This window comes from Mobula birostris, chromosome 10 (assembly GCF_030028105.1).
Source record: "Mobula birostris isolate sMobBir1 chromosome 10, sMobBir1.hap1, whole genome shotgun sequence".
Taxonomy (NCBI): domain Eukaryota; kingdom Metazoa; phylum Chordata; class Chondrichthyes; order Myliobatiformes; family Myliobatidae; genus Mobula; species Mobula birostris.
This window is the reverse complement of record NC_092379.1, coordinates 4,727,476-4,750,230: the sequence shown is the minus strand read 5'-3', so window position 1 is coordinate 4,750,230 and position 22,755 is coordinate 4,727,476. Positions and strand designations below refer to the sequence as shown.

The 22,755-nt window shown below is 45.9% G+C and overlaps 1 protein-coding gene across 1 annotated transcript; it reads right to left on the bottom strand.

Annotated features, from left to right (window-relative positions):
* Nucleotides 1-738: 738 nt before the first annotated feature.
* snrpd2 (small nuclear ribonucleoprotein D2 polypeptide) lies at nt 739-21,039 on the bottom strand. Its single transcript, XM_072269840.1, has 3 exons — nt 20,947-21,039; nt 11,746-11,925; nt 739-1,047 (listed from the first exon to the last, which is right to left on the bottom strand). Coding segments are annotated over exons 1-3 (357 nt in total). The 5' UTR covers nt 20,949-21,039; the 3' UTR covers nt 739-872.
* Between the last annotated feature and the right edge of the window lie 1,716 nt (nt 21,040-22,755).

The window sequence follows — 22,755 nt, the reverse complement described above, 5'->3', positions numbered from 1 at the left end:
ATATCCCTTTTGCCAATCACCTGTCCAGCTCTTGGCTCCATCCTTCCCCCTCCTGTCTTCTCCTATCATTTTGGATCTCCCCCTCTCCCTTTCAAATCTCTTACTAGCTCTTCCTTCAGTGAGTCCTGATGAAGGGTCTCGGCCTGAAACGTCGACTGTACCTCTTCCTAGAGATGCTGCCTGGCCTGCTGCGTTCAGCAGCAAATTTGAGGTGTGTTGCTTCTCACATATTAACATTTTCATTCACCGGATCATTCTTGTGAACCTCCCCTGGACACTCTCCAATGCCAGCACATTCTTTCATAGATAAGGGACTCCTCACAATGCTCCAAATGCAGACTCACCACACTTGGGGAATTGAGAGTGGTTTTGGGCTCCTTATCTACGAAAGGATGAGGTAAGGAAATATTTCTAGAGCCCTGGATAATTCAGCAATATCAAACATTGCAGGGGTAACACCCAGGTAGATGACCTGTAGTGTTCCACAGCCTTCCTGAGCTGCTAAAGAGGAAGATTCCCTCCACACTGCTGGACTGCATTGGAAGATTAACAGTTATTTTCTGGAGATGTGACGTTAACGGAGTTAACTGCTGAGCCACCATGGCACTCACCTTTTACCACCCTACAGAAACCAAAACTCAAACGGCCATGTTGGACTACAAAGGCGTCCATCTTGGAATTGAGATTTCCTCCCCATATACGCCACACAAATTTACACTTATAAAAAAAAGTCATACATCAAAATGATAGAGTTTTTATTACAAATGACACTAAACAGATATCAGTGGGGTAATGACACAGACAATAAAACCAAAAACCTAACTCTTGTTGCTTATGTCATGCGATAAGTTACATCTTTCAGAAAATGGCGTTCATTTGCCTGTGATCAGTGGGTTCCTAAGTACGACAATCACAGAGTCCCCTCGAAGGAACATCTTAGAGATGTATCGATCCTTGTTGACGGGTTTTGACTTCTTCTTTCCTTTTCCGCTCTTGGGTACCTCGGTCCACATCTCCTTCACGTTTTCTAACACCATGTTGCAATGCCTGAAACAGCAAAATGAGAAATGCCTCAGAAGAGAAATGGGTTTTCATTAAACATTACAGTTCAGGGCATGTACCACCGTAATACACATTTCAAGACTCCCAAGACATTTCTTAGTGTGCCCCTGCATTTGTTGACAGATGAGGGAAATCTCTCTAAATTGAACTCCTTTATCGAGGAACTCTGTGCACTTAAATGTAATGTTAGCATTCATTTTGCTAGGATGAGAATATAAAAGCAAAGATGTAATGTTGAGGCTTTATAAAGCACTGGTGAGGCCTCACTTGGGAACACTGTGAGCAGTTTTCGGCCCTTTATCTAAGAAAAGATGTGCTGACATTGGACAGGGTTCAAATGAAGTTCACAAAAATTATTCTGGGATTGAAAGGCTTATGATATGAGGAGTGTTTGATGGCTTTGGCCCTCTACTCACTAGAATTCAGAAAAATGAGGGAGGATCTCATTGAAAGCCATTGAATATTGAAAGGCCTCAAAAATAGTGGATGTGGAGAGGATGTTTCCTATAATGGGGGAGTCTGAGACCAGCATACACAGCCTTAGAAAGGGGGACATCCATTTACAATGGAGAGAAGAAGGGATTTCTTAGCCAGAGGATGGTGAGTCTGCGGAACTTGTTGCCACAGGCAGCTATGGAGGCCAAATCATTGGGTACATTTGGGGCAGAAGCTGATAGATTCTTGTTTAGTCAGGGCATGAAGGGAAACAGGGAGAAGGCAGGAGATTGGGGCTGAGAGGGAAATGGATCAGCTGTAATCAAATGGCAGAGCAGACTGATGAGCCGAGTGGTCTAATTCTGCTCCAATGTCTGAGCTTATGGTCCAAGAAACTGCATTGGACTTAAAGCCCAAGCACAAAACACACGAAATGCTGGAGGAACTCAGCGGGTCAGATAGCACCTATCAAAATGAATGAACAGTTAATGTTTCGGGTCGAGACCCTTCATCAGGACTGGGGGGAAAAAAAAGATGAGAAGTCGGAGCAAGAAGATGGAGGGAGAGCACAAGGTGGCAGGTGGCAGCACGACAGAAGTCTGGGATGCCTGCAGCAACCAGCAGGTCACAGCTGCGAGCCTGAAAATGCTGGAGGAACTCAGCAGGCCACACAGTGTCTATGGAAAAAATTGCAGTCGACATTTGGGGTATTCTTTTCCACAGATGCTGCCTGGCCTGCTGAGCTCCTCCAGCATTTTGTGTGTGTTGCTCGGATTTCCATCACCTGCAGATTCTCTCTTCCATGTAGTCTATTCGCCATTTTCTGCTCCAAATACAAATCAAATGGATCCATCAGTTACAGTATTAAAAACTGACAAGATCTGCCAAATGAGATTTACTGTCCTCCAATCCAAGCCAATCCTATTGCTTTCTAAACGTCTTTCTGAACAATTAAGTCCAGTGTTTTTCTTCTAAAGTCAGATTAGAAGTTTCCTGTTTTCCCTGCTTTCTTTAGCCTAGCCCCTCCACAGTTATCTCCCTCCTTGCAAATGGAACAAGTGCCACACCAGCCCCTACACCTCCTCCCTCACTACCATTCAGGACCCCGAACAGTTCTTCCAGGTGAGGCAACACTTCACCTGTGAGTCTGCTGAGGTCATCTATTGTATTCGGTGCTCCTGGTGTGGCCTCCTGTATATCAGTGAGACCCGACGCAGACTGGGAGACCGCTTTGCTGGGCACCTGCGCTCCATCCGCCAGACACGGCGGGATCTCCCAGTGGCCACCTATTTCAATCCTACTTCCCATTCCAAAATATAGTCCGTGGCCTCCTCTACTGCCGCAATGGGGCCACACTCAGGTTGGAGGAGCAACACCTTATATTCCGTCTGGGTAGCCTCCAACCTGATGGCATGAACATCGACTTCTCAAACTTCCGGTAAATCCACCCCCTCCCCCCTTACCCCCTCCTCCTTACCTTATCTCGTTACCTCTCTCTGGTGCTCCCTCCCCTTCCCTTTCTTCCCTGGACTTCTGTCCTCTCCTTTCAGGCTTCCCCTTCTCCAGCCCTTTATCTCGTTCACCAATTGACTTCCCAGCTCTTTACTCCACCCCGTCCTTTCCCAGTTTCACCTATCACATACTACCTTGTACTTCTTCGTGCCCTCCCCCAAACTTCTTACACTGACTTGTCCTTTCCCGTCCCGATGAAGGGTTTCAGCCCGAAATGTCGACTCTTTTCCACAGATGCCGCCAGATCTGCTGAGCTCCTCCAGCACACGGTGCATTACGCTATATTTCCAGCATCTGCAGTACATCTTGTGTCTAAGGTTACATTTTCTAAGGTTTTTTATTTTTATTTAGCAATACAGAGCAGAGTAAGCTCTTCCTGTCCTTCATGCCACACCACCCCAGTAACGCCTAACCCAATCACAGGATAATTTACAACCACCAATTAACCTACCTGGTACGTCTATGGAGTGTGGGAGGACACCAGAGCAGCCAGAGGAAACCCACACATTCCACCGGGGGGGGGGGGGGGGGGGCGTTCAGAGAATCCTTACGGAACGCCGCCAGAATTGAACCCCAAACTCCGAAACAACGGCCTGATGCTGTGCTAACCACTATGCTTCCATTCTGACGGAACCTCTCTTGAATCTATGGAGCTGTGAAAGACAGCAAGCACAGCAGCTCACCAAGCTCATATTCGGAAAGGTTGTTTCTGCTGGTTTAAGAACCTACAACCAGGAATCAGCTTCAGGATAAAGGCTGATTTAACCTTGTGCATCAACTCGACACCGTAGGTACAGCGTCGCCGCGCACCCTACACGGATCCCTACGCCGTAGCCTAACGCACACCTCTCCCGAAATGTAACTACGCATCGCAGCAACGCAGACCGCAACAACTGTGATTGGACCGCCTGGTAGCATCGCATTTCCTCCTACGCTGCAATAGCTTCCCATTGGGCGACTGAAAGGCAGGGAGGGAACTCTGCTTTCCATAGAGCTTTACAGACCTCTGAAATTATGGACGACACATTTCACTTTTACGAAAAAAGACACTCGCTTTAAACTTGTTTACCCCGTGACAGACTACCATGACCATGAAGCCTTGCACGGGCAGGTGCGTGCGCATGCACAGCGTGCCCGAATTGCAGAGCGACGCAGACACATCAATGCACAAGTATAAGTGCTCGCAACACACGTAGGCCACTTGTGTAGGTTACAGCGTCGAGTTGACGCACAAGTATATATCAGCCTCAGGTGGTTAATTAGGAATGAGGAGCAAATTCTTTAAAGACTGTAAAAGCTTTACAACCCTCTATCATACAGCGTGGGATACTCAAAGCAGAGACTGCCACATAACACACAGAACTAGACCATTCGGTCCATCTCATCTGCTGCTATTCCATTATAGCTGATTTATTACCCTCTCAGCCCTATTCTCCAGTTTTCTCCCTGTAACCTTTGATACCCTAACTAATCAAGAACATATCAACCTCCGTTTTAAATATACCAAACGATTTGGCCTTCACAGTCATCTGTGGCAATGAATTCCACAAATTCACCACTCTTTGGCTAAAGAATTTCCTCCTCATCTCGTTCTAAATGAACACCCCTCTATTTGGCGGCTGTGCCCTCTGGTCTTAGACTCTCCCACTACAGGAAAAATCCTCTCCACATCCACTCTCTCTGGGCCTTTCAATATTCGATAGGTTTCAATGAGACTCCCCCTCATTCTTCTAAACTCCAGTGAGTACAGGCCCAGAACCTTCAAACATTCCTCATATATTAACCATTTCATTCCCAGGATCATTCTTGGAAATCTCCTCCAGATCCTCTCTAAAGTCAGCGTATCCTTGCAGATATGGGACCCAAAACTGCTCACAATACAATCATATATTTGATAAGGAAAACAGAGCGCATTTGAAATTAAGTAAATGACACTCGAGAGACCATACTAGTTCTGCTTTCGATGTCAACCATACCCAACGACCTTAACAACACAATTACAAATGCCAAGGGAGGGATTCTAAGTGAGATGTCATGTTTCTTAAAAACTAAAGTGGTTGGAAGTCTCCGTTTTGAATTAGCTTTAGACCGAATACATAAGACCATAAGACACAGTAAAGGTGGAATAGTTACAGGGAACCTGAGAAGGAACACCTTCACTCTGTGGACTGTGGAACAAGTTGCCAGTGGTGGATTCATGTTTGATTTTAACATTTAAGAGAAGTGCGTGGAGGGGCAGGGTATGGAGAGCTATGGTCCGGGTCGAAGGGACTAGGCAGAGGAACAGTTAAGAACAGACCAGATGGGCCGAAGGGCCTGTTTCTGTGCTGTCGTGGTGTGTGCGTGCGCGCACGCGCCCTTAACTCTAGGGAGCCAGCCGGATTCGAACTCGGGACCTCTCACCCCGAAGTCCAACGCCCATGTCATTACGCCACCAGCCAGCAATGCTTTATAACTCTTATGTATAACTGGTGAGATGAGATTGGACTGTATGACCGAAATCAGGCTCCCGAACCAGCAAGGATATCTTCACTCACCTCATCAGTGAGCCGTTTCTACAATCTATGGACTCACTTTCAAGGGCCCTACAACTCATGTTCTCAGTGTTAATTATTTATATATACCACATTTGGCATTTGCACAGATTGTTTTATTTTGCACAATTATTGTTTAACAGCCTTTGTGTGTAGTTTTTCATTGATTCCACTGCATTTCTTTGGTCTACTGTGAATGCCCACAAGAAAATGTATCTCAGGGTAGTATATGGTGACAATAAATTTACTTTCAAATTTGCTCAAATCGTTACACAATCACACAATAATAATGTAGAATAAAGCACACAAACTGAAAGTGCAGAGCAGGCAGAACAAGGAGTCAAGCCTGCACAGGCAGGAACCTCCTAGTCACTACCTAACAGGAGTCACCTGCAGCCTATTTAAACCCAGCTCTCATCCTCCGTTCACTCATTGAACTTGAACAATAAACTGACTTTAAACTGCGGTAAAACGAATACAAGGGTGGACTGTAGTACTGAAGTCAGAGACCCTGCTGTCTAAATCTGACAGCTGACAAATTCAGCCACGGTTTGGAAGGAACAGGAAGATGGTTTCATTATCTTGCTCAAAGTGAGAAGTGCTGGCAATGAGTTGTCTACTTCATTATCACATCAATCCCTGCTGAGGAGGCCTAATCCCCCAACCACACCCCATCTACATGCCATCAGATTCAATTCCCACACTTCTATTAATTTATTAAGAACCATTTTAAGGTGGCAGGGTGGAGATAAATCTCTGCCAAAAGAGGTAAAAGGCACTCGTTCCCTCTGCTAGCCTGTAGGTTACCCTTGGGCGAGGTGTAGCACCTGCTTAGAACTCTTTCCCCGCGCCCCCCGCCCCCCCCCCCCGGTCAGCCACAGGAGCAGGAGGCGGCTGGTTGTACAAGCAGCCGGTGCACATCACAAGTCCTGGCTATGCCACAACTGATGCCAGACAACCTCTGAAGAAACATAGAAAATAGGTGCAGGAGTAGGCCATTCAGCCCTTCGAGCCTGCACCGCCATTCAGTATGATCATGGCTGATCATCCAACTCAGAACCCTGTACCTGCCTTCTCTCCGTACCCCCTGATCCCTTTAGCCACCAGGGCCATATCTAACTCCCTCTTAAATATAGCCAATGAACTGGCCTCAACTGTTTCCTGTGGCAGAGAATTCCACAGATTCACCACTCTCTGTTTTTCCTAATCTTGGTCCTAAAAGGCTTCCCCTTTATCAACTGTGAGAGTATTGATAATGACTGGGGTCACCCGTGTTGTAAAGACACTGCCCAGAAGGTAATAGCAAACCACTTTTGTAGAAAAATTTGCAAGAACAATCACAGTCATGGATAGACCATGATCGGCCACGTCATACAACACAGCATGTAATGAAAGGACAAATGAAGAGCCATTTTAATGAGAGTAGCTGAAAAGTGACAAACAATTTATGATTTGAAAACATCTCTTAGTCCTTTCAATCCACACTGATTCTTTCAGTAAACCTGCCAGCTAGTTCCACCCGCTCCTTGCCCATATCTCTGCGATGTTTTTTCCCCTGTAAGTGTTTACCAAATAACGTTTTGAAGGGTTCTGTCAAAGCTATCAGGCAAAGCAATCCACATCTTAAGCACTCACCCTCATTTTAAAAAAAGAGGTTTTGCCTTCAATTTGCCTCTGGCACCTAAGTATCTGCCCTTTGGTTACTGACCCTTCAAGCCCATTACAACTGCAATGTAGTTTAAATGCCTGGAGACAGAGGGGAAGCTATCACACAACAGTCTCTTTTGAAACCTAGCTTTCATCCTCTTTGCCATTATGGGTCCCATTGCTTTGGGTGTCAATACAAAAAGAAAACGGACAGAAATGCAAGCAGGCTTTTTCCGCTGAGATTGGGCGAGACTAGAACGAAAGGTCATGGGTTAAGAGTGAAAGGCGAAATACTTAAGGGGAATTTGGTAGCGTAGTGGTATGCACAATGCTTTACAGTACCAGTGACCCGGGTCTATTTTCCACCGATGCCTGTAACGAGTTTGTAGGTTCTCCCCGTGACCGCGTGGGTTTCCTCCGGGTGCTCCGGGTTCCTTCCACATTCCAAGGACATACTGGTAGGTAGGCTAATTGGCCATTGTAAATTGTCCCATGGTTAGGTTAGGGTTAAGTCGGGAGTTGAAGGACGGCACAGCCTGAAGGCCTGAGGGGGCCTTTTCTGCACTGACTCTCAATAAATAAATAAACTCTTCACTCAGAACGAGCCACCAGAGGAATGCGTGGATGCGGGTTCGATTTTAACATTCAAGTTTGATTAGGTACATGGATGGAAGGGGTACGACCCAGGTGCAGGTTGATGGGACTAAGCAGGGTAATAGCTCAGCATGGACTAGATGGGCCGAAGAGCCTGTTTCTATGCGGTAGCGCTCTGCAACTCTATGTAACACATAGGTAACAGAATACATTCATACGCTTGGTGGGAAGACTACTTCGGCAATCCTTTAACTTTTTCTGAAATTAAACCCCTCAAACTGACAGTTCTAACAGCAGCACTATTTCCTGCTGGAGCTGGGATGCGGCACCTTTTAAAACACAAGGACCGTAATTATTCCCGTTGTTTAAAGTTTAAAGAGAGCATCCGGATCAGCAGTGCAGAAAATGACCAACAGCTCTGTCAGCAACACACTCGAAATGCCGGAGGAATCAGCATCTATGGAAATGAACAAACGTTCGATGCTTCGAGCCGAGAAACTTCTTTGGGTCTAAAAGGGAAGAGGCCAGAATAAAAAGGTGTGGAGAAGGGAAGGAGGATAGCTAGAAAATTTTAAGAGATTAAGGGAGCTAGGGCTTTACTTTTTGGAGAGAAGGAGGATGAGAGGAGACATGATAGAGGTGTACAAGATAATAAGAGGAATAGAGTGGATATCCAGCACCTCTTCCCCAGGGCACCACTGCTCAATACAAGAGGACATGGCTTTAAGGTAAGGGGTGGGAAGTTCAAGAGGGATATTAGAGAAAGGTTTTTTACTCAGAGAATGGTTCGTGCGTGGAATGCACTGCCTGAGTCAGTGGTGGAGGCAGATACACTAGTGAAGTTTAAGAGACTACCGGACAGGTATATGGAGGAATTTAAGTTGGGGGCTTATATGGGAGGCAGGGTTTCAAGGTCGGCACAACATTGTGGGCCGAAGGGCCTGTACTGTGCTGTACTGTTCTATGTTCTATTTTAGGTGAAGCCAGGTGGGTGGGAAAGGTCAAGGGCTGGAGAAGAAGAATCTGATAGGAGAGGAGAGTGGACCATAGGAGAAAGAGAAGGAAGAGGGAACCGGTGGGGTGTGATAGGCTGGTGAGACGAGGTAAAAAGGCGAGAGTGTAGAGTAGAGGAAGAGGAGAGCAGGACATAATTATTTTTAACCAGGAGAAATCAATATTCATGTCATCAGGTTGGCAGGTACCCAGGAGGAATACAAGGTGTTGCAACTCCACCCTGAGGGTGGCCTCATCTTGGCACAAGAGGTGGTCCTGGACCAACATGTCGGAATGGGAATCCTAATTAAAATGTTTGGCCACTGGGAAGCTCTACTTTTGGCGGATGGAGCTCGACGAAGCAGTCCCCCAATTTACGACGGGTCCCACCAACGTAGCGGAGGCCGAATCAGGAGCACTGGACACAGCAGGCAATCCCAGTCAAGTCGCCGGTGACGTGTTGCCTCACTTGAAAGGACTGTTTGGAGCCCTGAATGGAGGTGAGGGAGGAGGTGAATGGATATGGGTTGCATTTAAACTGCTTGCAGATTGCAGATTAGGGGGATTAGTGGAGAGGGACGAATGGACAAGGGAATCACAGAGGGAGCGACCCCTGCGGGAAGCAGAGGGGGGAGGGAGGTAAGGATGCGTTTGGTGGTAGGATCCCTTTGGAGGTGACAGTTACGGAGGATGATGTGTTGGATGTGGAGGCTCATGGGGTGGGAGGTAAGAACAACTGCTCGTTGAAGTGGCATATGCAGCAATATGGGATTACTTGAAGCAATCATAGACTGAAGCAGTACTTTGTAAAAGAGTTTAATCACAAGTGATAAAACAGAGCCTGATGTAGGCTCCTCTCTCACTCTCTCTTCAAAGTCAGCAAGAACTACACCACTGGCAAAACCTTTCACTGAACTACAACATAGATGAAAATGATACTACTGAGTTTCGCGAGGTGACTGATGAAGCAGAGCTGCTCAAGCTACTTTGACAAGCTAACCTTGCCTTGCGACGAGGCCAACAAGACTATGCATGTGCAGTGAGAGACACTTTTCCTTAAAGCTGGAGCCAGTCACCAAAGTGTTGCCTCACAAACAGATAAACTGGGCACATGCCTTGCCATGGGTAGGTTTACACTATCAAGATGCTTCAAGCCCTTTGTGATACTAAGGACGTCAACAATCTGACCGCAAGGTGAATACATTATCGGCAAGCAAAACTGAGACAAATTTATTTCTTATTCAATCATTTAAGAAATGTCACCGGACCAGAATTTGGTGTTTTTCTAAATTAGATACAACTGCAAATTTTAAAAAATTGCAGTAATGATGTGAGGTAACAAGCTGAGAGTCAGAGAATCTCAGAACAGTCCCTTCAGCCCATCTAGGCCAGGTTGAACTGTTATATTATTTAGTGCAATTGACCATAATTACTCTGTGCCAGTGGTGTAGTGGTATCTGCGACCAGATTTTGGAATAAGAGATCCCTGGTTCATATCCGGTTGGTTCCTTGCACGCTTTTCATCCGTGCCGGGTTGAGCATCGAGCTAGCAACTCGGCCCCGTAAAACAGACAAACACTAAAGAAATTGCAAGGTTGCCGCCCGATGCACCAAACAAGGCACAGGGAGGAGCCAGTCAACTCTTAAATGTTGCAACAGAACCTGCATCCACCACTTCTGCCGGCAGCTCATTCCACACTCTCACCAACCCTGAATGAAGAAGAGCCCCCCCGCCCCCCCCGGTTCACCTTTCACCTCTCGTCTCACCTGGAAAAGGCCTGGCTTGCATTTGAAAAAGGGATCGATCCGAGCTGAGGTTGTGCCCTTGTGAACGTTAGCCCCTGACGGTTACTTTACCCAAGATCATGTTCCTTGTGTAAGTGCACATCTCTCAGTATAGCCAGAGAGGAGGAAACCGATTCACAGCAGGCCACTGAACCTGGTGGATGGTGTGAGGGGCCCAGCTCAGTAAGTGTGTTACCCAAGACACAATTCAGCAATGGGACCTTTAAAAACACTGTGCTCCAAGTTAGTAACTCTGCACTCAGCTTTAATAATGTCTGTGCTGCAATTAGATTATGCAGCTAAAACATAGAAATCTACAGCACATTACAGGCCCTTCGGCCCACAACGTTGTGCTGGCCATGTAACCTACTCTAGAAACTGCCTAGAATTTCCCCACAGCTTAGCCCTCTATTTTTCTAAGCTCCATTTACCTAAGTCTCATAAAAGACCCTTGCACATCCGTCCCTACCACCGTTGCTGGCACTGCATTCCACACACCCACCACTCTCTGTGTGAAAAACTTACCTTTGACATCCCCCTTGTACCTACTTCCAAGCACCTTAAAACCATGCCCCTCGTGTTAGCCATTTCAGCCCTGGGGAAAAGCCTCTGGATACCCACACGATCAATGCCTCTCATCATCTTGTACACCTCTATCAGGTCACCTCTCATCCTCCGTCGCTCCAAAAAGAAAAGGTCAAGTTCACTCAACCTATTCTCATAAGGCATGCTCCCCAATCCAGGCAACATCCTTGTAAATCTCCTCTACACTCTCTCTATAGTATCCATATCCTTCCTGTAGTGAGGTAACCAGAACTGAACACAGTACTCCAAGTGGGGCTGAACTAAGGTCTTGTGATTTTTTTTAAAAGATCAGTCATCTCCCTGGTGTCCAGTGCCACATAGGGAAAAAAGTTCAAAAGTTCAAAGTTCTGTTGTTGGGGTGTTTATCTCAGCCCTACGTAGGGAATATTTGCAATGCAAACACAAACTATACCACAGTTCACTCATCTAGCACAGACGCCCATCTTACAGACAATCTCAGATTCCAATCCAGCTGGTGACAAATATTAACATATAGCCCATGGCATAAAATATACTCATGGGAAAACATTGCTCTTATTACATGTTCTTTTTGTGTGCTTGGAAGGGAAGGAGAACAGGTAAGCAGAAAGAAACTTACCTGTCAAAGGCCTTGACTCTGCCAAGCAGCTTCTTATTGTTCCGGCAGTTAATAAGGACCTGTGTGTTATTTTTGACAGATTGTGTCAGAACAGAGAGGGGCCCCGTATTAAACTCCTCTTCCTCTCTCTTCTGCAACTCCTCGGGAGTCATCTCACTCTTTGGCTTGTTTAACAGACTCCTGGGGTAAGAGAAACAAAAACATTTTTTTTGTGAGGCACACAAGCACGCTGCGAAATCTGCAGAGATTCAGCACAACACCGAAACCTTTGACAAAGTTCTATAGATGTGTAGTGGAGAGTATATTGCCTGACAAGGAAACACCGTGCTCTGGAACAGAAAAGTAATGGATACAGCTCAGTCCATCACGCTCAAAGCCCTCCCTTCCATTGAGCACATCTACACAGAACAGGCCCTTCAGCTCACCAAATCTGCACTGGCCACGATTCCAACCAAAACTAAACCTGTCTGCCTGTGGTTTATTCATTTTGCCTGTTCATGTGTCTGTCTAAATGCCTCTACTGGAAGTGCAGTCCAGGTACCTATCACACTCTGTGTAAAAGGAAAATTTCTTTCCCTCATCTTAAACCTATGCCCTGTAGCATCTGATCTTTTCAACCCAGGAAAAAGACCGACTACCTACTCAACTATTCCTTCGTTATGTGCTCCACCTGCTCCCATGGCTTCCCGTGACCCTGATCGGTCGGGGCTAAGCAAGTGCAACATCTTGCTCATGCAGGCCAGCAGGGGAAAGGAGCACCTTTGGTAGAGATTTATCTCCACCCCACCACCCTACTCTAACTGAACCTCTCATAACTCCCCTCACCCTCCAGCATCCAGTGAAAAAAATCCCTTCCAAGTTTTCCTTATTGCCAATAGACTCCAACGCAGGCAACTTCAGCTGCATCCTGTCCAATCCCTGCCCATTCCTCCTATAGTTTATATAGTCAGCAGCATGCATAATACTTTACATGGCTTAACTAAACTTTCATACAACTGCAACACTACATCCCAACTTTTATGCTCAGAGCCCTGACGATGAAGGCAAGAATATCGTACGCCTTCTTTATCACCCTAATCGATTTGAGTTGCCCCTTACAGGGAGTGATGGATTTGCACCCCAAAATCTGGCCATACGTCATGTTAAGGGTGTCAATACGTACTGTATGCTTTCCTCTGTGAGGAAAGTGTAACCCCTCTATATCTACTAGCTTTTCTGTCTCTCTGGTCTTTGTTCATGTCCCAACACCATGTGACATGATTCTCTGGACCAGCACAGCTTGGCGGACCTTGTCAAACGCTCCAGTAAAGTCTATGTAGACAACATCTACTGCCAAACCTCTGTCACCTACAGCCACCTTTATTCTAGCTTCTGCTCCTTTCCTTTCTAGTCTTTTCTAGGCCTGATGAAGGGCTTCGGAACCTCGATTACTTATTCTCCTCCGCAGGTGCTGCCTGACCTGCTGCGGTCCTTCAGCATTTTGTGTGTGTTGCTCAAGATTTCAAGCCTCTACAAGATCTCGTGTTTATGACAAGATTACTGCAAAGTTATTGAAACTGGGGTGGAGACAGTATGTCGGCCAATACAGGAACAAAGTAAATTAATTGTACTAAAAGATTAGGACCAGAGGGCACAGCCTCAGAATAAGATGCCCGTTTAGGACAGAGATGAGGCCGAATTTCTTTAGCAAGAGGGTGATGAATCTGTGGAATTCACTGTGGAGGCCAAATCACTGGGTATATTTTAAACTGAGGTTGACCTACAGAATCTCGTGCTTATTGTTCACTGTAATATCTGCACGCCAGTGGAAGCTCCAAATTGTGGCTCTCTAACAATTATTGAGGTTTTAATTAATTTTATAAAATAGTTTACATTGGCTAGCAGAAAGAAGAATCAACTCTACTCAAACATCTCTATCGGGTTCTCCTTTCACGCAACCATCAGATTTCAATTGAATAAAAAGGGAACAAGTTATGAGCTCAATGATTAATTGGGGCGCCACCATAGCACAGCGGCTGGTACAACACTATTACAGCTCTGGGCATCCGAGTACTGAGTTCAATTCCAACGTCCTCCAAGAAAGTTTGTACCCTGTTCTCATGTGCGCGTGGGTTGCCTCCGGGTGCTCTGGTTTCCTCCCACAGTCCAAAGATATATGGGTTAGTAGGTTAATTAGTCATTGTAAATTGTCCTGTGAATAGGCTAGGGTTAATCAGTGCAAGAAGGGCCAGTTGCACACTGTATTGCTAAATAAAAATCTACCTGCTGTAAACCTTAATTATTATTAATTAACATAATCCCAATTATTATGTACTTTTTGTAACATGTTTGTTGTTGAAACTAATAAAAAGATTGAAAAGGAAAGAATAAATAAAAATCTAAAGTGAATTAAATAGAAACTGTGGACATCTTGCAGAGAGTTTGTTGGTCTAGATCCCACATGGCTGTAATGCACTGTAATGCAAGCAGTTTGCAGGATTTTTTTTAAACGTATTTATCCACAGGTCATGGACATCAGTGCCAATGCCAGCATTTTACTGTCCGAAGCTGCCCCCCGAGTCCAGGAGCAGTGACGACCAACCGCATCGGTGCGTTTGAAATCACAGCAGGGATCACTGGCAACTTTCTATCCCTGAAGGGCTTGAGTGAACACCACAGGATTTTACTCACTTTCTGGTGTTTTCAGTCACTTTTGCTGAGACTAACTTTTTATTAAAACTCCAGATTGACAGCACGGCACAGTAGTGCAGTGGTTAAAGTAACACTTTACAGCAGCGGCGATCAGGGTTCAATTCGCAACCGCCATCTGTAAACAGCAACACCCACAAAATATTAACAGGGACTCAGGAGGTCAGGCAGCACCTGCGGAAATGAATAAACAGTCCACGTTTCCGACCGAGACTGCTCTTCTGGGCGGGAAAGGAAAGAAGATGCCAGATTAAAAAGGTGGAGGGAGGGGAAGGAGGGTAGCTAGAAGGTGATGGGTGAAGTCAAGGGGGTAGAAAAGGTAACGGGCTGGAGAGGAAGGAATCTGATAGGAGAGAGTGTACCATCAGCGAAAGGGTAGGAGAGGCACAAGGGAAAAGTGATAGGGAGATGAGGAGAAGAAGAGGCCAGAGTGGGGAATACAAGAGGGAAGTGGGAGGCAATCTTCGGAATACAAGGTGTTGCTCCTCCACCCTGAGGGTGGCCTCATTGGGGCGGAAAAGGAGGCCATGGACCAACATGTCGGAACAGGAATAGGGATAGGAGTTAAAATGGTTGGCCACCAGGAAATTCCAACTCTGGCAGATGGAGCAGAGGTGTTCAACAAAGCAGTGTCCCAATTTAAGTCAGGTCTCACCAATGCAGACAAGGCAACATCTGTAGCACTGGATAGAACAAACAAGCCCAACAGATCCACAGGTGAAATGCTGCCTCACCTAGAAGGACTGTTTGGAACCCTGAATGGAGGTGAGGGATGAGATGAGTGGGCAGATGTAGCATTTCTCTCACTTGCAGGGATATGAGCCAGGAGGGAGATTAGTGGCGACAGATGAATGGACGAGGGCTGTCTGTGAGGAGTTTGGATGTTCTCCTGGGTTTCCTCCCTCATCCCAAAAATCCGAGGTTAAGAGTTATGAGCATGCTATGTTAGTGCTGGAAACACGGCGACTACTTACAGGCCGTCCCCAACACAAACTTTGTGCTGTATTCGTTGTTGACAAAACACATTTCACTGTATGTTTCGATGCACGTGTAACAAATAAGGCTAATCTTTACAATATTCACTTGAATTTAAACTACCAAACAGGATTCAAAATCACCGTACAGGATCAAAGATCAATCAGTATTCATTAAGCACTTCACTACCAAACCCTTAGTAAATACAAATTTCTCAACTTGGGCATCTAATTGCAAGCTCCCCTCACTTCCTGCCCAAATACTACTGCCGTCTCTTACGTGGACAATGGTGAGGACATTGAGTTGAAAGTTCTTTGACTTTGGACATGGTTTTTTTGGTAGTTAAGGAAACCTAGGGTGGTGGGGTGGAGATACAACTCTATCAAAGGAGGTGTAAGACACTCCTTCCCTCCACTAGCCTGCAGGTCACCCTTGGGCAAGGTGTAGCACCTGTTTAGCCCCCGATCAAGGTCACGTAAAGCCATGGGAGCAGGTGGTGGATGGTCGTATGAGCAGCCGGTGCAAATCACAAGTCCTGGTTATGTGACCACTGTCACCAGGCAGACAATTTCTGAAGAGTATTGAATGTCTGGGGTCACCCGTTTTGTAAAGACACTGCCCGGAACAATGCAACGGCAAACAACTTGTATAGAAAAATTTGCCAGGAACAATCAGTGTCATGGAAAGACCACAATCGCCCACTTCATACAACATGGCACATAATGATGATGTTGTACAACCAAGGCTCATAATGATGAAAATGAAGGGAAGCTAGTCAGGTATTCTGAGACAGATTTTATGAATAGATAATTTTATATTTTTGTTTTTATTAAACAAGGAGTTGGCAAGTCACCTAAGACACTCACAAATTTCTACAGATGTACTGTGGAGAGCATTCTACCTGGCTGCATCACCATCTGGTATTGGGGGGATGCTGCTGCATAAGATGGAAATAAGCTGCAGAGTGTTGTCCTGGATACTATGGTTTACAGCTTCAAGGAGCGATGCCTCAAAAAAACGGCGTCAATTACTGAGGGCCCTCACCACCCAGGTCATGCCTTGTTCTCATTGCTACCATCAGGGAGGAGGTACAGGAGCCTGAAGGCACACACTCCACAATTCAGGGGACTTCTTCCCCTCTGCCATCCAATTTCCAAATGGACACTGACCCCATGAACACTACCTCATTGCTTTTTTATTTCTGTTTTTGTGTAATTATTTATACACACATATACATATACTTATTGCAATCCAAGCTTTCCTTCTATTTATGTATTGCAATGTACTGCTCCAAGTTTCAGGACATATGCTGGTGTTACTAAACCTGATTCTGATTCAAGCACACCGATTCCTCAAATTCCAACAGCAGCAACTGGATAGGCTTTTTATTCCCCCCAAATAAAAACTAAAACCCAAGGTACAAGACACGAAAGCTGCGAGCAACTGCGGCGAGCTGTGTGCGGATATTCCAGTTTCTGACACCATCGAGTGCTTGAGGCTGTGCAGGAAAGGTAATCTTGTACTGTTGTACTAATGACACAGATACAGTTAATCTTAAATTAGGTTGTAAGAATTGGACAAGAGGCAGGTGTGAACTAGTAAAACACAAACTCAAGATGCAAGACAAACACTTGATAAAGAAACTAGCAGTGAAAACCCCAACTTTAAAACCACTTAGGTTGTAAGCCAAGATTTATAACTCAAAATTTTTGAAAACTGCATATGCTGGAAATTACAAAAAAAAACAGAAAATAGTCCAAATAATCAATAACTTTCATACACTCATGGATAGAGCAACAGTCTTTTAACTTGTAACATGACTTGTTTGAATAGGTACATGTCTGGCAGAGGGATGGAGGGCTGTGGTTCTTGTGTGGGTCAGAATAACAGTTCAGCACAAACTAGATGGGCTGAAAGGCCTTTACTGTAGTGCTCTTTGACTGTTATCGAGTTATCTTCCCACTGATGTGACCTGTCACCTTGCCACAGTCTGACCTACTGAGCATTTCTACAATTTATTTACCTAAAATAATATAAAGGCTTACGTTGAAAATCTATTCCACAGATTTAATCAAAAGAGCCGGGCTGTTCAAACTGTCCAAGTGAGATCTCATTAAAGTCTGAAGTAAGTTGCCAGCTCGGGTGATTTTGGAGAAGGTGTTTAGCTCCCTGCGTAGCTTTGTACACACACACTGTGAGGGCAGTAGTCAGAGACTCAGGAGGTAGGTGAAGAGAAGGGGGAAAGTGACAGTACAGGACACTGACAGGAATGATTATACACAAACTGTACTAGGAAGCAACAGAGCATAGAATCATAAATGTGCAACAACAAATAAGGTTACAAAAAGGGAAAATTAAAGGTTCCTAATCTGAATTTTAGCAAGATAGATAAATTGATGGCAAATGATTCAATAGACAAGCTGACCAGGCAATCCAGGCTAGGAACTGCTTAAGACATGCAGGTTAGGGTTTCTTTTCTCTCTGCACAATGCGTGTTCGATGGTCTTTTAATTTTAGGGGGCTTTTTGGGTTTCTTGGTTTTGTGGTGACCTGTATAGAGACAGATTGCAAGGTTACATAGAGTATACATACTTTGATAATAAATGCACTTTGAATACGCAGAGGCATGTGACCTATTGTTCACAAAAGAGTACATCACTGCTTTAATGAGGAAGGGTATTGGCTCAGAAGCTGAGGATGCAGAACTACCTCACGGTCCTTTCACGATGGCGACGCCAAGCGGCACAGCAGCTTAGTAGTTAGCGTAACACTCTGTAGCATCAGCTGTAAGGCGACGGTTCAAATCCCACTGCTGTCTGTAAGGAGTTTGTATGCCCTCCCTGTGGGTGCTCCACATTCCACAAAGACGTACGGGTTAAGGCCAATTTATACTTCTGCATCCAATCTACGTCGTAGGTACGGCATAGCCACGTACCCTACGCCGAAGCCTGACGCGCCCCTCCCCAAAAATATAACTACGCGTCACGGCGACGCAGACCGCAACAACTGTGATTGGTCCGCTTGACAAGAGGAATTCTGCAGATGCTGGAAATTCAAGCAACACACATCCAAGTTGCTGGTGAACGCAGTAGGCCAGGCAGCATCTCTAGGAAGAGGTACAGTTGACGTTTCGGGCCGAGACCCTTCGTCAGGACTAACTGAAGGTACCGCTTGGTAGCACCGCATTTCCAGTTGCTTCTTCTCGTCAAATCTACCTGCCGACATCCGAAAATATTTGAAGTGCATTTCCTCGTCCATGTCTCTCAGTGGCCGGACAAGCACAGAAAATTCACCCTCCTTCTGCCTCAATCCGTTCAATGGTCGTACACACCATCTCCTCCCACGCCTTCTCTCTTTTCTGAGTTGCAGTAATTTCAATAAAAGTAACTCTTGTTCAACTTTTATTAGCTCCACTCCAATACGAGGCGCTCAGTTTCAGTCGCCATTGTCTGAAGTACACAAAGAAGCTCAACACAAAGGCATAGAAACCCCACCGCCAACTGGCGCTTTGGCGGTGAATTGCAGAGCGACGCAGACACACCGACACACAAGTATAAATGCTCACAACGGCATAGAGCCTACACAGAAGTATGAATCAGCCTGTAGGGTTAGTGAGCTGTGGGCATGCTATGTTGGCGCTGGAAGTGGGGCAACACAGCACACGATCTTCGCTGATTTGATTTGGTGCAAGCAACACATTTCTCCGTTTCAGTTATATGTTACAAATAAAGCTATTCTCATTACACAGCACCACAACTCATTAGAGGACAGAGACAAAACAACTGTAAACTGCAGATCAGGTAATCTAATACCTGTCATTAGAAAATACGAGAACCCAGTATTACTATTTAAAAAAAAGGAACTCCTAAAAGGTTGTAAGGCAATCAAGCAAAATAAACACGATGTTTGATGCACCTGCTAGGTTTATGAATATACAAGAAAATGGTTGATTGGGAGAACCAGTAGACGTCATGTATTTGGATTTCCAGACAACCTTTGATAAAGTGCTCCACAACAAATCAATGGGGCTCAGGACATTAGCTAACAGAAAGCATAAGTGCAATATATACTAGCACGATAGAAGATGGGCTGACTGGCAGGAGGCAAAGTGTGGGAAGAAGCGAGACTTTTTCTGGTTGGCTGCTAGTGGCGAGAGATGTTCTGGAGGGGTCGGTGTTGGAACCATTTACTTCCTTGTTATATGTCAATGATTTGGATAATGAGAACTGATGACTGTGTGACCAGGTTTACGGATGACATGAAGAAAGGTCGAAAGGACGGAGCGTTAGGGTTAATATCTGAGGAGTGTTTGACGGCTCTGGGCCTCTACTCACTGGAGTTCATGAGAATGGGGAGGCGGGGGCAGGAAGCAGGGAGGCTGCAGAAGGTTAAGACCACGGACAAAGAAGTGGCAGGTGAAATACAGTGATGGAAATTGTATGATCATGCACTTTGGTAGAAGGAATAAAGTCAAAGACAGGAAGAAAATTCATAGAAATCAGAAGGGGAAAGGGACTTGGTGGGGGGGGGGGAAGAGGGGGAGAATCTTCACACAGGATTCCCTAAAGGTTAACTTGTTGGTTGAGTTGGTGATGAGGAAAGGCAAATGTAAAGCTAGCATTTCTTTCAAGAGGACAAATTACAATAGCAAAGATGCAATACCAAGGCTTTATAATACATTGGTCAGAACATCCTGAGCAGATTTGAGTTCCTTATCTAAGAAAGGATGTGCTGTCATTGGAGAGGGTCCGGAAGTTTCACTGGAATGACAGGGTTAACGCTTGAGGAGTGTTTGATACCTCTGGGTCTGTACTCACTGGAGTTTATGAGAATGAGGGGGTGGGGGAGTGAATGTCATCGAAACCTAGTGAATATTGAATTCCGAGAGTGGACATGGAGAGGATGTTTCCTTTAGTGGACGAGACTAGGACCACAGCCTGTACAGTCCGGGCGTCCATTTAGAACAGACTTGAGGAGGAATTTCTTTAGCCAGGGAGTGGGGAATCTGTGGAACTCATTGCCGGCTGCAGACTCCAAATCATTGGGTGTATTTAAAGCGAAGGTTGCTTCTTGATTAGAGAGGGCATCACAGGTTACGGGGGGGGGGGGGAGGCGGGAGAATGGGATTGAGAGGGAAAATAAATCAGCCGTGATAGAGGAACAGACTCAATGGGCTGAATGGCCTAATTCTGTTCCTATGTGTTATGGCTACCGGATTGGCACTCAGTAACCAGTGGAATGCCCCACGAGTCAGTCCCGGAACATCAGCCAGTGTTTGCAAGTGTAATGCAGCCAAACACTGGGGGCCGCTGTCTAAACCCACCAAGCACCAGGACAATAACCGCACCCCCGGTCTCTGAACTCCACCAACCCCCGAGGCCTAGACATGGGCCTCGGCCTCACGCCGTCATTGATTCGGTCTCTACCCTACCCCAGACGGACGAACGTCCGCAAGTGGGCCGCGGAGAGCGGCAGAAGCGCGACCGCCCCTTCTCTCCCCCCGAAGCCGGGCCCTTCGCCCGTTTCTCAGCGACTCACATGTTTCCCTCTCTCTCTGTGTGACGCCGGATCGCCTCCTCAACCCACAGCCGCGCTTCGTCTCCCGCCGGAAGAGAAAGACCCGCTTCCGGTCGCCGGTGAAACGCTTACTGGGAGTTGTAGTTCCAAAACTGTCAACTCGCCGCCATGAATGGATCGCAGCACTACAATTCCCACAGGCCTCCAGTTTTCCCGAGGTGAAGTCCCGCTAGGACTTCTTAAAGCGACAGAGCACCAAGTGCGACTGGATAAATTCTGCAATTCTTGTAGAAATGTTTCCATTCAACAATTATACCAGTGCCAAAGAAGAATAATGTGAGCTGCCTTAATGACGATCGCCTGGTAGCACTCACATCGACAGTGATGAAATGCTTTGAGAGGTTGGTCATGACCAGACTGAACTCGTGCCTCAGCGAGGACCTGGACCAATTGCAATTTGCCTATCGCCACAATAGGTCAACAGCAGAAGCAATCTCCATGGCTCCCCACACGGCTTTAGACTACCTGACAACACATACACCTATGTCAGGATGCCGTTCATTGACTATAGCTCAGCATTTAATACCATCATTCCCATAATCCTGATTGAGAAGTTGCCGAACCTGGGCCTCTGTACCTCCCTCTGCAATTGGATCCTTGACTTCAGAACCAGAAGACCACAATCTGTGCGGATTGGTGATAACATATCCTCCTCGCTGACAATTAACACTGGTGCACCTCAGGGGTGTGTGCTTAGCCCACTGCTCTACTCTCTGTATACACATGACTGTAGGCATAGCTCAAATACCACCTATAAATTTGCTGACGATACAAACATTGTTGGTAGAATCTCAGGTGGTTACAAGAGGGCGTACAGGAGTGAGATGAACCAGCTAGATGAGTGGCGTCACAGCAACAACCTAGCACTCAACGTCAATAAGACGAAAGAACTGATTGTGGACTTCAGGAAGGGTAAGACAAAGGAACACATACTAATTCTCTTAGAGGGATCAGAAGTGGAGAGGGTGAGCAGTTTCAAGTTCCTGGGAGTCAAGATCTCTGAGGATCTAACCTGGTCCCAACATATCGATGTAGTTATAAAGAAGGCAAGACAGCGGCTATCCTTCATTAGGAGTTTGAAGGGATTTGGCATGTCAACAAATACACTGAAAAACTTTCATACCATGGAGAGCATTCTGACAGGCTGCATCACTGTCTGGTATGGGGGGGTGGGGTTGGTCTATTGTACAGGACCGAAAGAAGCTGCAGAGGGTTGTAAATCTAGTCAGCTCCATCTTGGGCACTAGCCTACAAAGTACCCAGGACACCTTCAGGGAGCGGTGTCTCAGAAAGGCAGTGTCCATTATTAAGGACCTCCAGCAGCCAGGGCATGCCCTTTTCTCAATGTTACCATCAGGTAGGAGATACAGAAGCCTGAAGGCTCACACTCAGTGATTCAGGAACAGCTTCTTCCCCTCTGCCATCCGATTCCTAAATGGACATTGAACACTTGGACACTACCTCACCTTTTTAATATACAGTATTTCTGTTTTTTGCACTTTTTTTCTCTGCTAGATTCTGTATTGCATTGAACTGCTGCTGCTAAGTAACAAATTTCACGTCACATGCCGGTGATAATAAACCTGATTCTGATTCTGAAAAGTTCAACCTCAGTGTAAATAAAATATCTTAGAGTCATAAAGTCATAGAAGAGTAAAGCATAGAAACAGGCCATTTGGCCAATCTAGTCAATGCCAGACCATTTAAGCTGCTTACTCCCTGCACCAGGACCATAGCCCTCCATACTCCTTCCATCCATGTAATATCCAA

Coding starts and splice junctions, on each gene's coding strand:
- snrpd2 (XM_072269840.1), bottom strand. Junction 1,048..11,745: donor AGAGTCAAGGCCTTTGACAG/GTAAGTTTCTTT, acceptor TTGCTGTTTCAG/GCATTGCAACATGGTGTTAG.